General features: G+C 37.5%; 1 protein-coding gene across 2 annotated transcripts in view; it reads right to left on the reverse strand.

The window, feature by feature from the left end:
• LOC124876730 (replication protein A 70 kDa DNA-binding subunit-like) overlaps positions 1-20,360 on the reverse strand; it is a 56,176-nt gene that overhangs the window by 3,993 nt on the left and 31,823 nt on the right. For both annotated transcript variants that reach the window (XM_047379715.1, XM_047379716.1), the window contains exons 13-16: positions 19,460-19,589; positions 10,869-11,045; positions 10,617-10,724; positions 10,273-10,359 (exon numbers count right to left, since the gene is read on the reverse strand). In XM_047379715.1, the coding sequence (XP_047235671.1) occupies positions 10,273-10,359; positions 10,617-10,724; positions 10,869-11,045; positions 19,460-19,589 (502 nt within the window). The remainder of the gene's footprint in view (positions 1-10,272; positions 10,360-10,616; positions 10,725-10,868; positions 11,046-19,459; positions 19,590-20,360) is intronic.

Here is a 20,360-nt window from a genome sequence, read left to right on the forward strand (position 1 = left end):
ATTAAAATGTATTTAATATGTGTGCGTTCACACTCCTATCAGCATTTTTAAATTTTATCCATCTAAAGAAAGAAAAGTTAAACTAAAGGAGGGGTAATTTTGACTTGATAAAAGGTAACATCTCATCTAACGAACACAGTCATTTAAGTTTATGTGATGCGCCTAATAAAAAGCACATTCTTTGTTGCCAAACATTTGCTTTAACTGTATTTCACTGGTTGGTGTAAAGTCGGCATTCTGCCTGAAGAATTAACGTGTAGATGCTGGCTGGCACAAGGACAATACATGAAAAAACACACACAGAAGCTCACACAAATGCAACATACAACAACCACTTTATTCAGACATATGCTACAAGCTCATGGAGAATTAATAAGATTCATTACTGTGCTAAACAATGTAATTACACAGCCAACGATTCCTGCAGAAAAACTGGCATAACGAAGCTGAAAATACTCACTGCAGATAATACTTCGCCACAGTAAGTTCTGCAGAAATGAACGGCTCCTACTGACCTTACTGAATCTTAAACAGTTATTAGCAGCATTGAAAATCCGCTAACCATGGATTAAGGCAAATCAGTCCCATCCTGGACATTACTGGAGCTCTGAGTTGTCCTTAAATGACACTATAAGGCTTACATTTGCGGTTTTGTGCTACATGTCTCCCATTTCTCTTAAAACACCAAATCCCTCACGTTTATCCAAATTATGAATTATGTCACTAACAGACAACATAGTGTCTCTTTGTTGATTTGCTGGTCCAGCCTGTCACAAGTGCTCACTGTCAGCTACATGTTAAAGAAAGCAGTAACTGAGATGCTTAGAAATATATATTTTTAGTGTATCAAATGAAATAGAATACATTGAATTTAACAAACCTTTTTATAATACTGTGAAACAGCAAAAAGAGCAGAAATTTCTGTTGACAAGCTGAACTAAGAGTCTGGTTTTGCTGATGATGTAAGGTGACAATGTTAAGTCTGTGCTTGGCTCTCAATGGTAAGTGTGTTACAAGAAAGGAGGAAAGATGTGTCATCTCTGACACTAATGTATTTAGATACACAGTATACAAACACAGATATATGGCTCACATGCTGGAAAACTTGCAGCAAATAACAAGAGCTCGTTTACATATGTTTAAATCTCTTTATGCTTAGACAGACTCATGGATTTAGGTCGAAACACAATAATCATTCACAGACCGGTTCTTGTTCTTTTGAAATATGTGGAATCTTTACTTCTTTATTTTTTTTGCAAATTATCTTGATGTCCTGTGTTGTAATAAACCACAGTGCTTTCATAATTAATGTTACTTTCCTGTAAGGAAGAACAAAACTTCAATAACATATAAACCTGTCTAACCTGTCATTTTATTGGTGCCCTCCATATACAGGTCCTTCTCAAAATATTAGCATATTGTGATAAAGTTCATTATTTTCCATAATGTCATGATGAAAATTTAACATTCATATATTTTAGATTCATGGCACACTAACTGAAATATTTCAGGTCTTTTATTGTCTTAAAACGGATGATTTTAGCATACAGCTCATGAAAACCCAAAATTCCTATCTCACAAAATTAGCATATCATTAAAAGGGTCTCTAAACGAGCTATGAACCTAATCATCTGAATCAACGAGTTAACTCTAAACACCTGCAAAAGATTCCTGAGGCCTTTAAAACTCCCAGCCTGGTTCATCACTCAAAACCCCAATCATGGGTAAGACTGCCGACCTGACTGCTGTCCAGAAGGCCACTATTGACACCCTCAAGCAAGAGAGTAAGACACAGAAAGAAATTTCTGAACGAATAGGCTGTTCCCAGAGTGCTGTATCAAGGCACCTCAGTGGGAAGTCTGTGGGAAGGAAAAAGTGTATCAGAAAACGCTGCACAACGAGAAGAGGTGACCGGACCCTGAGGAAGATTGTGGAGAAGGGCCGATTCCAGACCTTGGGGGACCTGCGGAACCAGTGGACTGAGTCTGGAGTAGAAACATCCAGAGCCACCGTGCACAGGCGTGTGCAGGAAATGGGCTACAGGTGCCGCATTCCCCAGGTCAAGCCACTTTTGAACCAGAAACAGCGGCAGAAGCGCCTGACCTGGGCTACAGAGAAGCAGCACTGGACTGTTGCTCAGTGGTCCAAAGTACTTTTTTCGGATGAAAGCAAATTCTGCATGTCATTCGGAAATCAAGGTGCCAGAGTATGGTGGAAGACTGGGGAGAAGGAAATGCCAAAATGCCAGAAGTCCAGTGTCAAGTACCCACAGTCAGTGATGGTCTGGGGTGCCGTGTCAGCTGCTGGTGTTGGTCCACTGTGTTTTATCAAGGGCAGGGTCAATGCAGCTAGCTATCAGGAGATTTTGGAGCACTTCATGCTTCCATCTGCTGAAAAGCTTTATGGAGATGAAGATTTCATTTTTCAGCACGACCTGGCACCTGCTCACAGTGCCAAAACCACTGGTAAATGGTTTACTGACCATGGTATCACTGTGCTCAATTGGCCTGCCAACTCTCCTGACCTGAACCCCATAGAGAATCTGTGGGATATTGTGAAGAGAACGTTGAGAGACTCAAGACCCAACACTCTGGATGAGCTAAAGGCCGCTATCGAAGCATCCTGGGCCTCCATAAGACCTCAGCAGTGCCACAGGCTGATTGCCTCCATGCCACGCCGCATTGAAGCAGTCATTTCTGCCAAAGGATTCCCGACCAAGTATTGAGTGCATAACTGTACATGATTATTTGAAGGTTGACGTTTTTTGTATTAAAAACACTTTTCTTTTATTGGTCGGATGAAATATGCTAATTTTGTGGAATAGGAATTTTGGGTTTTCATGAGCTGTATGCCACAATCATCTGTATTAAGACAATAAAAGACCTGAAATATTTCAGTTAGTGTGCAATGAATCTAAAATATATGAATGTTAAATTTTCATCATGACATTATGGAAAATAATGAACTTTATCACAATATGCTAATATTTTGAGAAGGACCTGTATATTCACAAGACCATGTAAAAAGCCTAAAAATAAATACTAAAACCTTAAATAATACAAATATAATTCTAAATGTTTTATTTAGGACATTTTCTTAGATGCAAAGCCTCCTCCATATACTCCACAATTATAACTGTTTTCTGGATGGATCATCTCTTGGTTTCTGCTACATAAAAACTAATGAGTCGAACATCACAGCTAACAGATGAAGTGAAGGATTTACTAGCTGTATTCATAAAAAGAGACAAATGAGGCAACTAGTGTGTTATTGCACTGAATGTATTTGCAACAAGTCTGTGAGACAGAAGGACTGGATACCTTATAGGAATATTTAGCGTCTACCCAATCAGCAGCATATGGATTCCACTTCAGTGCACAGCTAGAAACCTCAGCTGATGTTACCTAGTTTACTATTATTTTTCAAGGAGAAACTAGGCACACCGTTTTATACACAAGCCCCCATTTTCCCTTAGCTTTTTTTTTAATCTGCCATGCTATTAAAAAAACAATACACTGATATGGTGCAAAGCTGCATCTGTTAAGTTGTTCCTAACAAGCCAGTAAGTATTAGAAGAACAGAAGGTTGTTCTGTGTGAAATAGACCTACTGGAAAACTGGACAAGAACTGAGCAACTTTTCCAAAGATGTCTGTATGGGTATTCAATACGTCGATCAATTAATTCTCCATGAAAAGACAATGCTTAATGCCCTTTTTCCACTGTCCCTACTCAACTCCACTCGGCTCACTTTGCGAGCGTTTCCATTACTGTTTTTTCAGTGCCGGTACCTACTTTTTTGGTCCCTGCTCCTGAGCAGGTACGACCGGGGCTGAGTAGGGACTACATGTGACGTGACCAGACTGCTGTTCACTGATTGGCCATGGGAGGAGACAGTGCAGGGAAAAGTTAACAAAACTCAAGAGCATCTACAATAATATTAAGGACCACAGTGGCCGAAGCAGGTCATGCATGTAATTTTACCATTTAGAGATCATAAACCAGGTTTCGAAATTACACGCAGGCAGATTCGCTGTATTTAATAACATCCTAAATCAGCAAATCACACATAAAATCAGCTGTCCAGAGGCACAAACATTTACCCCGAAACACATAAAACTATACCACCATGAAACAACCTGTTGGCGGGTCAGTGGAAACACAACTGATACCGTACCGAGTAGAGCAAAACCGAGTGGTCCAGAGCCGCGCCAGCTAAACCGAGCCAGTGGAATAGGGGCATAAGAGACCTTTTTGTTAGTAGTACCTTGTGGTTCATAGAGGAAGAAACCAGGAACTGCTAATTACCATTTACATTTAGGGGCAACAGATGCTGCATTTGTCTATAGATACTGTGACTTTATTTACCCCAGAACTTTTTTAAATACCTAGGCCATTTCTTGTTTGCATTTCCACTGTGAGGTCCAAAACTCTGACATTTATGTAGATTATGTTTCCTGAAGATGAAAGGCTCCTCCTCCTGAAGGAGGGCTGTTACAATCTGGGGACACAGATCACCATTCACTGAAACAGCAGAGTCAAGACTGCAATTAAAAACAGCCAAATTGTACCAATACATGAGAGTTTGGTAACGATTATGGTTTAAAATTCAGGTGCTGTCACCTCAAATCTTGTGGAAATATGCAAGTAGAATGTGCGATCAGGGAGAGAGGAGTAAGATGTTTGTGTCGTGAAAAATAAAAAGCTATCATTTTTACCAATAAAATCATAATCTATGATTCTGTTGAAGCGATTTCACTATAACCCATTTAGAGCCACCCCAAACCTTATAGAAAGGTGTTACTGTATCAACCTGCGAAAATATGTCATCAGTAGAGACAGTAGTAGGCCCGACAGTAGCTTCATTATCATGTCTGCTATTTTGAAACTTTAAATCGGTTATTGATAGACAATCCTGGGTGGGCTGTGATCATTTTAATAAGTATCTTGGAACATAAATGCTGTAAAATATTTTAGCTTCACCAGTTTAAATTATTTTAAAAAGTGACAGCGTTATTCCCTTAGCCTCCAGCAGAGGTCCATGTTTCATTTATATTATGCAATTAACATTTTTACTAAGGATTCCCTGTTTTATTAACATCTGAAAAGTAAATCTGTAAAAACAGATATTCAACATGAATGGCTGTGGTTAAATATTGCGTTTGTAGGGAAAAGATACCCTTAATCCTGTCATATTCAAAGTCGACAAATGATATAAACTGAAGAATAGAATAGTTTAAAATGCACGACGACTGAAACAAATTGGATAATTAAACGTTTCGCACCAGCCCATCAGAAAACTTCACCCTTGGTTCAGGTTCCATTAAAAAAATTCTAGGTCCTTATAAAGACCACTTTCTAAGCTCGATTTCTACCAGTTTAGTTTGATTCGCCTCAGGTTGCTGCAGTGGAACTACGGGGAGTGAAAATATATCCTAGAAGACTACACTGCCTCCTGTGGTGAATACCCACCTAAAAATGACTGCTTCTGAAAGAACTAGTGAGAAACTACTATTAAGCAAACATTTCATTACATGTACAGTGTGTTAACACACACTACATATTACATCGGGCTGTATCAGCACACTCTCCCACGATGGAAGAGACCCTTGCAAAAAGAAAAGGTTAATGCTGACTCACTCTGATATGCAAACTGTTCACCTGAGGAGTGAGCTGAGAAAGGGAGCTGAGTGACCACTGACACTGTGAACAGTGGCAACATACAGCTACTGGCTCTACTGAATGCTTTGTAACAGAATAACTTCACAATTTGAGGTTTTTGTGCTAATCACGAATACAATCTGGCAGTTAAAATGTCATAAGTATTTGTGTTATGCATCTGTTCTCCTCTGCTTATACCCAGTCATTGAAAAAAAAAAAGAAGCAATTTCATACTTTTCCCTTGCAACTTCAGACAATTCGGTAACAGAAAAGGTTGAATATATAAAAAATTTATCTGAAAGTACTATTTTAAAATAGTTGAAAGTAAAAACTAATGTACTAAATAGTTTTAAACATCTTCATCTCTTTGTCTTTCTCAAATACAAAGATAGCTAAATAGGCTTTGTAAACAGATGTTTTGCATCTATTCATTTGTTTTTTTTGTGTTTATTTTTTATTTATTGAAAAGCACGTGTTAGGCTTTGTAATCAATTAAATGCATTTAAGGTAAATAATCAGATGTATTTTAATTTTCAGTTTAAATATAGATAACCACAAAAACAAATATGACAAAAACTGAATATTAATACAATTATTTAGCTCATTTTCTCACAAGCATATTCTTTACTGTCAATACTGTGTGTTTTTAAACTTAATGGTCAAATACTGTATATTACTAAGATCAATCCACCCCTCAAATTTTGTAAATATCTTTTCTTATATTATGTCTTTTTATAGGACACTGAAAATATGACCCTTTGATACAATATAGAGTAGTCAGTGTACAGCTTGTATGACTGTTAATTTGCTGTACTCTCAAAATAACTCATCATACAGCCATTAATGTCTGAACCGCTGGCAACAACAATAACAGTACAGCCCTAAGTGAAAATGTCCAAATTATGCCCAAAGGGTCAATATTTTGATTGGCTATCATTATTTTCCAGCAATGCCTGAATTCTCTTGGGCAAAACCACGGAGCTGGTGGATGTCAGGGACCTTGTGCTCCTCCACCTTCTGTTTGAGGATGACCCAATAGTGTTTAGGTCTGGAGACCAGCTCGGCCAGTCCTGCACCTTTACCCTCAGTTTCTTTAGCAAGGCACTGGTGGTCTTGGATGTGTATTTAGGGTTGTTGTGTTAGAAAACTGCCCTGTGGCCCAGTTTCTAAAGGGAGGGGATGATGCTCTGGTTCTGTATGTCTCAGTCCATGTGGGCATTTATGGTTCCCTGAACTGCAGCTCAGTTTGAGGATGTTGGCAATCTTCTTATAGCCTAGGCCATCTTTATACAAAGCAAAAAATCTTTTTTTCAGATCCCGAGGGAGTTCTTTGACATGAGGTGATATGTTGAACTTCCAGTGACCAGAATGAGAGAGTGTGAGAGCAATAAAACCAAATTTAACACACCTGCTCCTAACACTAACGAGTTACATGACACTGGGGAGGGAAAATGGCTAAGGACAGGGGAAACAAATTTACACAGCTATAGAAACTGTTGTGTACACTACATCGTATCGAAGGGTCATATTTTATGTCTTATGACAAGATTTAATAAAAGATTACAAAAAAACAGTGACTCCCCACTTTTCTGAGATACTGTATGTCAAAACATACTTCGCTTGTTTATCAAAATTAAGCAGCTGCATTGAAAGTATAAGTCAAAGTGGGAAGACGGCCAAAGAGTTTGTGTTTGTGAACTGCCCCTGCGCTGCACGCGTTTACCAACATCACACTCACCAGATCCCATGACCTCTTACCCTTTATAAATAATGCACATTAAAATTTAGCCACGTTTTCTAGGTTCAGTTGTTATTGTTACCACAGGGGTAAATATGCGGTGTGTCGACCTCTTTGCCAAAAGGACTAATCTTTGCTCTGCACCACTGATGAAAGATAAAAGCAAAATCGTCTGAGTTTTGGAAAAAGTATTGTCAATAACATCTGTTGGTAATGCACTGACATTTGCTGTGAAATCTAAGGCTTATTCAGCTAAATAAGGCACTATAATTGCAATCTTTGGTCTATAGGGGATTTAATGGGAACATTTCCTCACAATGGGAGTAAGTCCTTCTGAGATAAATGTAATCTTATTTCATCAGCAAAAGGATTGGAATAAAACTCTGCATATGATTGCTTGCAGGGTTTCATAAGGTCAGGACACAGATCCTTCAGAGAAATCTGAATCTCAATTGCTCCTTCCAGTATGTGCCCTTAGCGGCAATTTGGCCTTTGAATAATTAGACTAATTAGCCTTAGATAGACAATAACTAAATGTTAATTAGTGCCTAATTAAGATAAATGAATCCACAGCTGTATTTGTTGTCTGCAGTCCAAAGTGCAGTGGCTGCAAAACAACCCCCTTGTCGCTCTGTTACCAATTGAAACAATTCTGAGTTTATGTTGTGTCACTGACAGTGTTTTGTGATTACAGCTATTTGTGCATCTTGTTTGGTGGTTTTACAAGCATGGCACTGCAGTTCAGTTAAATACTAAAGATATTGACTTCTGTTTTACAAATTCATAGTTGACATTTAACTTCTTTTGTGGAGTTATAATGCATTAACTCCACAGATGCACCGATTGCGGGTTGTTTGATTTAAAGTTTCTTTTAAAGAACATCATTGCAGCAGAGGATGTACTTGCCTCAGAAGACTCATCATGCATCTCTTCCACCAAGCAATGATGGAGAGCCTATTACAGATCAGCATATAGGCTTGGTATGGAAACCTGTCCTGTGCAACTAAAACATAAGTTCTCCTATGTCATTAAAACAGCCGTTTTACAACAAACGTTATCGGTGAGAAAGATCATCATTCCATCCAGCAACAATTTGAAAAATTAGAGCTGAAAAATCAAAAAACCAAATCCTGGCAGAACAAACCCATGTTCTCCATTATAAGTATGGGCTGCTTCCTTCAGACAAGACATACGCTGGCAAAATGTAAATTAAATGGTTTTATAAATTCCCATGTCTCCTTGTCCCTTAACCAGAGCGGGACAGTTATATAAACCTCTCCCCCACTTCTGTGATCTACTTTTAAACAACACAATATGATCTGGAGAGTTTTGGTATTATTTTATTTTAAATTGTTGTTTACAATTTATACATTTTTCTAATGTTTTTAATCACTTAAATGATTTGATCATGAATGTCAAACTGTCTTTTATTGTTGATATTTAAATGATGAATTGCACAATTTTTACTGTATGTACTTTCAGTGCAGCTTTACTTGCCCAGAACAACTTTCCCCACAATAAAATTATACTGAATTGAATCATTAAGAGGATACAAAATATTTTATGTTTTAATTTCTTCAGACTTAATGTAACAAGAGTTTTACGTTTTCTCTCTCAGCACTGAGTTAAACAGCTTTCTTTGTTCACCACAGGAACTCGGAGTAAAAACTTCCACATTGAAGAGCCGTTAATGCCAGAGTTAAGTAGCTGCTTTGCTTTGGTACATTTAAAGAAAAAAAAAGGTCTGGTTCAACCAGTCAAGCAGAAAATTGGCCAATTTTGTTCACCTGTAAAACAGTCTATCCATTAGTCCCAGAAAATGCTTAACACGATACAATAAAAGTTCATTTGTTTGTTTTTGTTTTACAACACATCTGCTTTTGGCATCTCTACATTGCTTACACTGCGTCAAATTCAGTAAACCAACTAATTAATCCACATAAAAATATGAATTCCATCTAAAAAGAAAACAAAAGTGTTTGAGTCAACAGGAAAAACAGCGTGGAAGCAGCTGTTTACTGAACCATTTAACTTCCAATAACATTCAGTAACAATGTCAGTTGTTACAAATTCTCCTCATTTAAAAATGCCTATATAGCACTCTAGAATACCCTTAAAATGTTTACTTATTTCATCCGCCACAAAGAAGGTAAGCTGCAAAAGGTCATTACTAAATAAGCTCTTTGTTCTTAGAGTCCTGTATCCAGCCATATTAATGGAAAGTTGAGTGGTAGGAAGAATGTTGTAGAAAACTCAAATAACCAACAATTTACAAGGCATGGACAGCAGTTACAGTAATTTCTTCAAGAGCCACCAAACACAGATGTATGCAGAACATGGGTCACACCTGTCACATCTGTTGTTAAAGCCACCCCTGAACCATAAACATCAGAAGCATCTTACCTGGCCTAAGAAGAAAAAATGACTGGACTGTCTCTTTTTAGATAAAAGTAAAATTTGCATTTCATTTAGACATCAAATGAGGCTTGGATATCTAATTGAAGCTTCCACAATCAGTAATGATGCTGTCCACTGCGTTTCATCAAGTCCATTAAATCACATGTGTGGGTAATAATAATATATAATATAAAGTAATGCAATTACTAAAATAAATTAACTTGTCAATGATTACTTTCCTTTTTAAGATGCACTTTTCTCAAAATTACAATGAATTAGACATGAGCTGATGTATCTGTTCAGAACAGAGAACCCCAGCTTTTTGTACTCACACATTAGGTTTGTGTGGTTTTGCAACATCACTGGATAACAATGATGATAAGCAGTACTATATATCAGGAAAATACTGTTTATACATAAAAAGCTGCATTATTCCTTTGCACCATATGGTACAGTTTTTCTGTTTATTGCTACTTACATTATACGTCTCCAGCTTAACACGGTTTTTAAAGATGTGGGTGGTGAAGTTGGCTTTCTGGAAGACTTCATCAAACTCTGCCTCGTCCTTGGGGATACATACACACACACACACACACACACACACACACACACACACACACACACACACACACACACACACACACACACACACACACACACACACACACACACACACACACAGGGGTAAACACAAAGTATAGTGGAAACTCTAAAAGGAAGCAGTCCTTAGACCTCCTGGGTGAAATTGTTAAGAACTGTGTGTGTCAGCCTCTCATTTTTCGCATTTGGGTGTGTGTGTGTGTGTGTGTGTCAGAGTCTCACGGTTTCTCTGAGCTGTCCCAGCTCTTCTGCGTTGCGACCCAGCAGGACCTCAGCTGTCTCCTGGAAGCATGTCACCCACTGGTTATCCCCGAAGTCTGCCAAGTTAGCCTGAAAGTCAGGATAGCAAGAGATGATGGAGAGGAAAACTATTACTTCTGTTTGACTGTGTATTTGTGTCATCACTGAGAACAATCACAGCATGTTTGACAAGCATTAATGATGTTCACTATCCTGTATATGCACCATACTCACTGAAAGTAGAAGTCTATATCTGAAGTTGGGGAACTCTCGGTTACACTTTTCACAGCGGTAAAAACCGTTCTGTTGGTCTATGACCTTCTTGTTGCAATCACCGGATGGACAGGCCCGATACAAACAATTCTCTTTACGCATGTATACCACTGTCGCCACGCAGCTAAAATACTCTGCCTGAAAGGAGACAAAGATGTCACAAAAAAAAAGACAAAGTTATTATGCAAAAGAGGTTGAGCAATAAACATAGACAGTTAAGTTGCAGGCATTTGCTGCCTCATACAATATTATAAATAAGGGTAATCTAACTCGCAAAATAAGGTCATATAATAAAAATGGATCGAGAAATTCACTGCTCAGCAGAATCAGCCACTCCTTCATGTTTTTCCTTTATAGGTTATATATTTATTCGTAATGGCAGTTCACTGTGAGTGCTTGAACTCCAAGTCAAATTCCTTGTTTGTGCACGAAATCCTGGCCAATAAAGCTGATTCTGAAATCCTGGACTAAAAGGTAAGGAGCTACAGCACATTCTCTAGGAAATAAACAAGGTGACTTACTGGTTTAGTAATGCTAATCACACTAACCGATAAGATGCTTAATACTGTTTAAAATCTTGTTTCATAGCCACTGCTCTCTCAAACACATGATGTGATGTCCCTCTGCTCTTTATACTTAATGACCGCTCACAAAAATTTAAATGCTGTTTTTACAGTTCTTATAGAAATGGGAACCACCCAATATCTGTGTTGTCAGGTCACATTGTTACAAAAAACAGACATGGAAAAAAAAAAAGTTTTTATTTTTTTCTGAGCCTTCAATGCCATCAATCTGATTGACTGGTAAAAAGGTTAATTATTTCCAGGACATGTCAGAAGAAGAAACTAGCTAGTGCAGTTGTGCTTCTTTTTGGGAAATTATCATCTTTGCTTAGAAGATTCTTTTCTGTCTATGTTAGATTATCACTACCTACTGGCCCGAGTTTTGTTCCGTTTTTGTAATTTCTTTCAAAACAAAACAAAAAAATAACTTTGCTAAAAACAATAATCAGAATAGTGTGGTTAAACCACATTTCAACCATTTCTGTGAGTCACTTACAATACAACAAACTTCAGAATAAACAAAATTATGCCTTGTACAGATCAATACACATATTTTGCAAAATCTCTTTTACACACCCGAAAAATGACCTTAAAGAGAGTGAATGTTTATTTCTCACTGATCAAATATAACCTAGTCAGATATTAAGAATATTAATTTCAGGATTTTGGAAGAATAGTTTTAAGTGAAAAAGAGAGAATTCTCCTAAAAATTTCTTTAAAATAAACCTTGTAAAACAAGAATAATATCAATAAACTTGTGTAATTTACCAGAGAATAAACACTGTCCCTGAGAAATAATTGTGTAAAATGACAAGAAAAATGTGTAATTCACACAATGCAAGAAGGAAACCTGATGATTACTAAGAATATCAAGAGTTACGGAGCATTTATATTCCCTGTTTATGTCTTGATGGATGCTTACAGTGCTGGCAATGTTAAAACATAAAAATATCTGTAGCAGTCCATGTGATTGGCTTATAATTAAGTTGTTTCATTAAAATTTCAGAGCACACCCAACTGATTTCTACTTAAGAGGTTTGACTTCAATAAAACTTTGATATCAAGTTTGTATCTTTTTGGTTGCAGCTTCAGTGATGGGGAAACATTAGCATAATATTAAAGCGCACACCATATTTAACATGGACACGCTTCCCGTCACAGGTTGCATCAGGTAGATGCTGCAAGAAGTACACGATTACTTGGTGTTTACTTTGAAGAAAAACAGAGCAAACACCAAGATGTAGTCTACCAAGTTATTAATCTCAAAATACTATACACAATTACAGTAATTGTACCAGATTGCCAGGAATCCCTGCAGGTCACAACTAGAGGTTTGCTATTTTGAAAAATGGCAGACAGATTTACATAGATGATGCCCTTAAGTTAAATTTTCCTCAGTTCATTAGCATGGCTGCTCTTCATTTTTTATTGCTCCTTTGACCACGAGAGAAGATTACATAATTTGTTTGTGAAAAAGCAAGTGAAAAGTATGACCTATGCCTTTAAAATTATTTGTTAGTACATTTAGAAAACAGCTTTTTCAAATGTACACAGCAACAATTTAACATTTACTACTGATAATAATAAACTGGCATATATTAAAGCAGATTTTAATATTTCAAGACTCAGTAAGTAATATTTCTGCTGTCATCCAGGAGCAACACGTACATTTTTCCAGGCATAAATCTGTTTAACTAGGTAATTTCATACAAACAGGTCTAAAAAAACATAAAAGCACATGTTTACAAGAGCCAAAAGAGAAATGTCCAGAAGCTTTGCCAAGATGGAATCAAACGTGAACAAAGGTGTTCAGTGAATAGAGCAGAAGTAGATATCTCATCAAAGTGTTTGTTATGTAGGAGGCAACATCTTGCTAGATGAAAAGTATGCCAGGTGGCGAAGGCCTCCAGAACACAGTGAGTAATCACTTGTCCACGGAACAGTAGTGGGCTATGATGTCCGCTTAAGTGGTTTGGACCTCTTTGCCTACCTAGCATGTACTGTAAATGTCTGAATTTCTGTCAAAGACTTTAAAATATAAATTATCTTATTTTCACACACTTGGAAAGCTTTTAAAATAATCCATAATTAGTCAGGTTGTTTGCTTGATTATCTTAATTTAGCAAGATCTTGTTTGGCTATTTTAGTATATTAACATAAGGTCTCAAGCTTGTTTAATGATCTCAAGTTAATTTTTTTCAAAAACAAGTTTTTCTGTCTAATCTAAGGATAATGAGTCATTAAGCCCAATTATTGCTTTGATTTATTGATTGGATTCAAGGTTTTGCTTTCTTTTGTTCCAATAACAGCTTTGCTTTTATTATGTTGACTTAATGAAAAGTCCAGCTTATATTGTTCTCATAAGTGCTTAATTATCATATTATCTTGATATATAAAGGCTTAAATTTAGGTTAATATTTATTTTAATACAGAAATTATGACAGCAACAATGGTTACAGATGAAAATATCTATCACAAATGGAGGAAAACTGGTAGAAATCCTTGTGCCAAGGTCCTTGCCCAAGGGCATGTCAACATGTGGTATTAGAAGCTGGAATTGAACCCACAACCTTCCAACTGCTAGATGACTACTTGTCTATGGAGCCGTAGGCGCCACAACCCAATACATCACTGCAACTGGTTATGAGCAAATGAGATGGAAGCAACACTGAATTTTGAAACTGAGAACTATGTCTTCTTGCCCCATAATCACCCAGTTTTCTCAAGATTTCCATTCATCATAATAATGAGGCAAGCAACTAATGATCTAAAAAGGTCATATCAAAATGAATCTTAGTATGGGTTACTGTTCTTTGTTCAGTTATGACACTATATTGCAAAAAGTATTTGCTTGTATGCCTTCACACTCACATGAACTGGAGTGGCAGCCTATTCCTAATCCATGAGGTTTGATATGTATATCGGTAAGTAAAACTTTATGATGTTTGCCCACCCTTTCTAACTATTAAAGCTTCAGGAAAGGTTTGAAACAAGGTTTAGGAGTCTGTTTGTGGGAATTTTTAAGGTCTGCAGCAATTGACTCTGCAGGCAGTTGTTAACCTATGCACCTCAGCATCTGCGGACCCCACTCTGCAGTTTTAATTGGGCAACCACATTGTGGATGAGTCGCTGCTTCCACGCTTCCACTTTGCCGTAACACAACCAATAGTGGAATATTTAGTAATGAGGAAATTTCACGACTGGACTGGTTAAGGTATCAAACTGGAAGTCAGTAAGCTCCTTAGAGCAATCCTTTCTTTCATAAATGTTTGTAGAAGCAGCTTTTCTAGGTGCTGGATTTTCTACAGCTGTAGCCAAGGAAGTGATTGCAACACCTGAATTTAATGATGTGGATGGGTGACTTATTCTTATTGAGGTTTTGTCAATATAGCGTATTTATGATCAGTTTGAAAATTGTCCCAGTTTTCTTTTATCAATTTTGGCTTTTCCTCCTGTAATGGACTGATCACCCATCCAGGGTGTACCCCTGCCTCTTTTCTTATGGAACGCTGGAAATAAATACCATCCACCAAGCGACCCTACAAGGAAAAAGGGGGTATGGCAATGGATGGATGGGTGAATGGACAGATTAATGGTCTGTCCTGTTTTATGTCCTGGAATATTTAACACAGAAGAGTCTGAAATAAAAAAAAAATTTCTGTATACAGAAACTACTTTCCTGGTTGTACCTAGACTTGGAAAAAAGGGAAACAAATATTCCATACATTTTAAAACAGTAAACACCCTGAAATAAAAACAAAAAAAAACTACAAACAGCTACAAAATATACTGCACAGGGTTCAAAGAGAAATAATTAATGAAATCAAAAATTCAATTAAATCCAACTTGGCATTGTATGGGTAATTATTGCCAACAATTCAGTCCAACTGGTGCATGTATGCTGTTTACACACTCCATTTGACTTCCAGAAAATTCTGGAACAGTTCAGAAAGAGAGCAGGGGGAGTTTGAGAATTCTTTGCATAAGAGATGCAAGACAAGATGGATCTCTCTCTCTCTAATGCAAACGTTCTGCTTATAAATACAGACACACAACCACACTGACAAGTATACAAGACTATCATGCAAGGTTATATGCAAACAACCAAAGATTCAAGTGTGCAATGCAGATATAGTAACCCTAAACATCCTTACAAAATCAAATTAAAGTGTGCACAGTCAAACAGATTCAAATTAAAATGCAGCGATGCAGCTGTAATTTAAACAGATATTAGCACCTTAGGCGGCAGAACTCACACTGGTAAAATCAACAGCTAAAAAGGAAAGAAATGCTAATTCTGAGGGGAAAAGGCTATTCTTCTCATCCTGTAGAGAATCATGGCATTCCATTTCCATAAATATAAATACAAAAAAAAAAAAAAACACAGCAGATGAACAATGTCTCACTACAAGAGGCAACCCTTCAGTGCACCTACATGCAAGCATAAACAAATTTAAAGCACAGAGGGAAAATGTGATCTACATGCCCATATAGGAAACCAGAAAGAACTGATTTTTTCAACAATGCACAAGAGGGCATTTCTTCTCTAGGAGAACAGGCCTTAAACAGGACCCAGGAATTACAGCTAGGATATAAAATGCAAACTAAACAACAAGCACAAGCTAGAGCTGGGCCAGACTCATTACTGATGTTGGCCTAAATGAGTCTATCAAAGACTCTTTCTAGGATGTGGGTCAAAATCACACACATACCGAGGAATGCTGTTTCTCTGCTCTGCAAACCACGATTCCTCCAAAGTGTTTTGTAAAAGCATTCAATGTGAAAAGGCCATTGTATTCCCTGCATCCCTTATGAGGGGGCTAATGCTGTGCTGTCCCCACAACCTCTACGCTTACTGTCACTCAGACTTGGAGTCCTCTGACACTTTTCTCCCTCTGGCCATTACTGACTTACAGTTTCATAATCTGTCCACCCATCAATCTACTCAGCATCTAAGCCACCGAGCAAGGACCCTTCTGAAACACTTAGTAACAGGCTTTTTTCTATTAATTAGCAGAACCTCCCCCTTCAGCAACAGCCTCACTCCCCATCAACACCACACACTCCTACGTGTCCATATGTGTTCCTGCCTCATCAGATTTTGAAGATGCGGGCAGACTGGAAGGCTGAAGAAGTGGGGAGGAGATGTGGAAGGCAGTAGGTGGGTGGATGTGGCAGAAATGGGGGCTTGCTGAGTGTTCCTGTTGATGGCAGATGCTACAGTTAATGTGGATGTAGAGAACAGTGGGACCTTGACCAGGGGTTATTTCATCAACAGTAAAACATGATAAACAAGAGCCTGAGACTGCATTCCTCCACCACCCAGCTTAGGGTCAAAGATTCCTACTTGGCAAAGTGAGCTCCTCCAATTCAGTGAAAGAACAAAGATGGTTCAATTCTACGCGTTCTGGTGCTTTTAGGATATTTGATTTATACTAAATCAAGTGATACTAGCACTTGGATTCACATTTATATCACTATTCATTCTAATGTAACAAATCTATTAGCAGCTCACTGAACCAAGACAGCTTCAGCTACATTTTGGTTTTAGCTGTTCATCTCTAGCTTTGTTGCCTTACACTAACAAATCCGGATTGTGATCTGGATCACCACCAAAATTTAAGAAACAAAGAAAGAAACGAAGAAACAAGGGACAGCAAAAAGGAAAGAAGAAAGCACTTAAGAAATAAAGAAAAAAAAAGAAAGAAGGAAGGAAGGAAGGACACAAGAAAGGAGGACATGAGGGAGAAAGGAAGGGAAAAGAAAAAAGAAAAGAAGGAAGCACACCTAAGGAAGGAAGAGAGGATACAACTGAAAAAATAAAGACACAAAGTAACAACAGAACTACAACACAAGGAAGGAAAGGAATGAAAAGAATATGGAAGAAGTAAAATTAGAAAAGATAGAAGGGAGGGGAAATAAATAAAGGAAGGACACAAAGGATGAAAACAGGATAAAAACAAAAGAAAGGTCAGAAAGGAAGGAAGGAAGACCACACAGATTAAGGACAGAGTGAATGATATATAGGCAGTAAGTAAGGAGGGACAAAAAGAAGGTAGGAGTCAACACAGGGAAATACAAATATTTTTCATTCATGTAATTTATTTTTCCATATTTATCTAGACCTGGGAAATGCTGAAATCAAATCCTATACCTTTCCAGACTGCATAGGAACCCCAAAATACACACAAATTAATTTCCTAATTAGCTAGCTGAATTCTGCAGACAATTGATTGGACAGTATTTCTTTAAAGGGGTTTCTAAGTCAGGATGCCAAACAGAAATGTGCGTTTCAGATGTTATTAGTAAGGAAATGAAAAACAATGCATCATTCGCCATCTACTAAATGTGTAAAAGGTTAAAGAGGTATGAATAGTCCTGCAAGGCTCTGTATGTAGACGAAAACTTCACGGTAAAGTCTTAACCTCAACAACACTTACGAGAACTTATAAAAGGATTATGAACAGCATGTACCCAAAACCACTCAGAGACACACAAACACAAAACTGAATGCACACTTACTGACTGACACACATGCTCTAATGTGAAAGTAGTTTTCATTCTTATCGCTCCAAATCCCAGTGTCACCTTTTGGCACCTAAATGTAATTAAAATTTACACGTTGAAGGGCAACCAAGTGAAAATGCACGTCACTTAATTGATGTGGTTGCACACGACAAATTTAATGCTTGTCCCAAAATCCCAAACACACACGGATATCTAGATTAATTAGAAATGGATTGTACACTTATACCCCACTCATCCCTCCATCTCTAACCAACTCCTAAACACAAACACTGTGACATTACACGGTCAGAATCATCCACCCCCAAAGATGGAGGAAACAGGTAGTGTTTAGATTTGGATTGCTGCAAATTTGAAAGATTCTACAACTTTAACTTAAGCTGTAGCCTCAGAGTGTATGATGGGAAGCCTTCTCTTCACTTTCCAGTTCAATTACAGAAACAGCTGGGGGTGCACAGAGCTGAGTGAGAGCAGAAGAGAAGAGAGGCCAAGACAAAAGAGGCAAAAATGAGAATTTCTCACTTCTAACCTCACCTTCCTGCATCTTACAGTGAAACCTTTCCTGTCTTTTCTCTCAAACCTTCTCCTTACCTCTCACTTTAAGCCACTCTAATTTTTTCCATTAGTGCTTTCTAGAACCTTAATCTATTGTATTTTTCAAAAAAGATTTCTGAGCGACACGAAGATTTAATGGCACCAGTTTGTTTTTTGTTTTTTTTTTTGCAATGGAGTATCACCAGTTCCCACATTTTTATTATGTACTTCTTCCCTTTCTGGCAATATTATGCCCTCTAGGCTTTCTCTAGCACATAATTAGAAATTTTCATTAGGAAGAACATTGATCTTCAAGCTATCCATAAGCAGCTTCCAATTAAATGCAAGGAAAGAGGAAAACTAATCTCAGATAAACCGAATTAATTAGATGGAAAGTTAAGTGTGTGGCAAATACCGCTTAGATAGACTCCTCTTCTGGTTGAAAACATGATAATTCTGCTCTGTTTCATTTCAGAAAATGGCATATGGTTCACTTTACGAGCCTTCCAGCAGTATTTTCTTCCACAGTATAGATATTTGGGATGTGTCACTACTTCTCCAGGTAAAACCAATCAAAATCCACAAACCCACACATTTAAGCACTAACTGGAAGAATAGTGAATGAAGTGTAAACATTGTTTTTTTAAATGTAAAAGTATTAAAAATTAACAAAATAAGGTTTCTCTGAAACTCAATTAGAAAGATTTTGACACTGTCCTGTTGTCAAATGTGTACTAAAAGGCCGAGGCTGATGATGCAGTCTGCTAGAGCTGATCAGTTTGGATAGATTGGGTTTAAAGGTGTCTCCTCAGCTTCTGCTTTCAAAAGAAATGTAAGTATGTGGAGGCAAAAAGCTAACTATTTTAGGGAACCTTAACAATAAATGACCTTGTAAATAAAAGCTGTTGCGTGTGCCTGTGTAGACAGTACCTTCTCTCCGTGCCCCATGTTTTCATTCTTAACATCGCTGAGCATTCTCCAGTTCATCTTTGATCCAATGCTTCTTGACATGGTTTCTGTTAATGACTGGCTGTCAACTGCATAACCTTCCTGGTCATACCTACAGAGTGAACATAGAAAAACATGGAATATACACAGATAATCACATGCAAACATGGCATACAGGAAATCAAACACCTACATTTTCACTCAGAAGTTTACATCCACTCTCCATCAATGTCATATCAACGTAGGAATCCTAATGATCGATTTAAACTGTTCTAATCAAGGGCAGAATGACTGAACTTCATACAACTGAGTTTAGATTTGTTGTAGATTTTCTCTAGATTGGGTTAGAAATACACACAGGCTCAAATGTAAACAATATATGTATATATACATATACATATACATATATATATATATATATATATATATATATATATATATATATATATGTGTATATATATATACCAAATCTCTGGAAAAAAGTTGTATTCCCACGCGAGGCAGATTTAAGGCCACAAGCAAGAAGGATGATTGGAGAAATCAGATGAGGCTATCAAACCTACAAACACTGTGTCACCTGCATCATGGGGGTTGTAGCATAATGCACAAGTTGGATGGAATAATGAAGGAGGAGGACTAACTGCAAATATTTGACCTTCACTGCACTCACCCAGCAACTAGATGTCTGAAACTTGGACACAACTGGTTGTCTGGAGAATTATCCCAAACTGATAGAAAAACTGGTTCTAGTATGGATACGGCAGGCTAAAATTAAGCTTCTGGGAGGAAGTTTCCAGTGCCTTAAGCAAAACTTGAATGAAAAGCTACGGATATGTTAAAAAGCCAGATCCATTCCAGGCAATCAAGCAACTGAAATGAAGTA

The sequence above is a fragment of the Girardinichthys multiradiatus genome, chromosome 11, assembly GCF_021462225.1.
Source record: "Girardinichthys multiradiatus isolate DD_20200921_A chromosome 11, DD_fGirMul_XY1, whole genome shotgun sequence".
NCBI lineage: Eukaryota > Metazoa > Chordata > Actinopteri > Cyprinodontiformes > Goodeidae > Girardinichthys > Girardinichthys multiradiatus.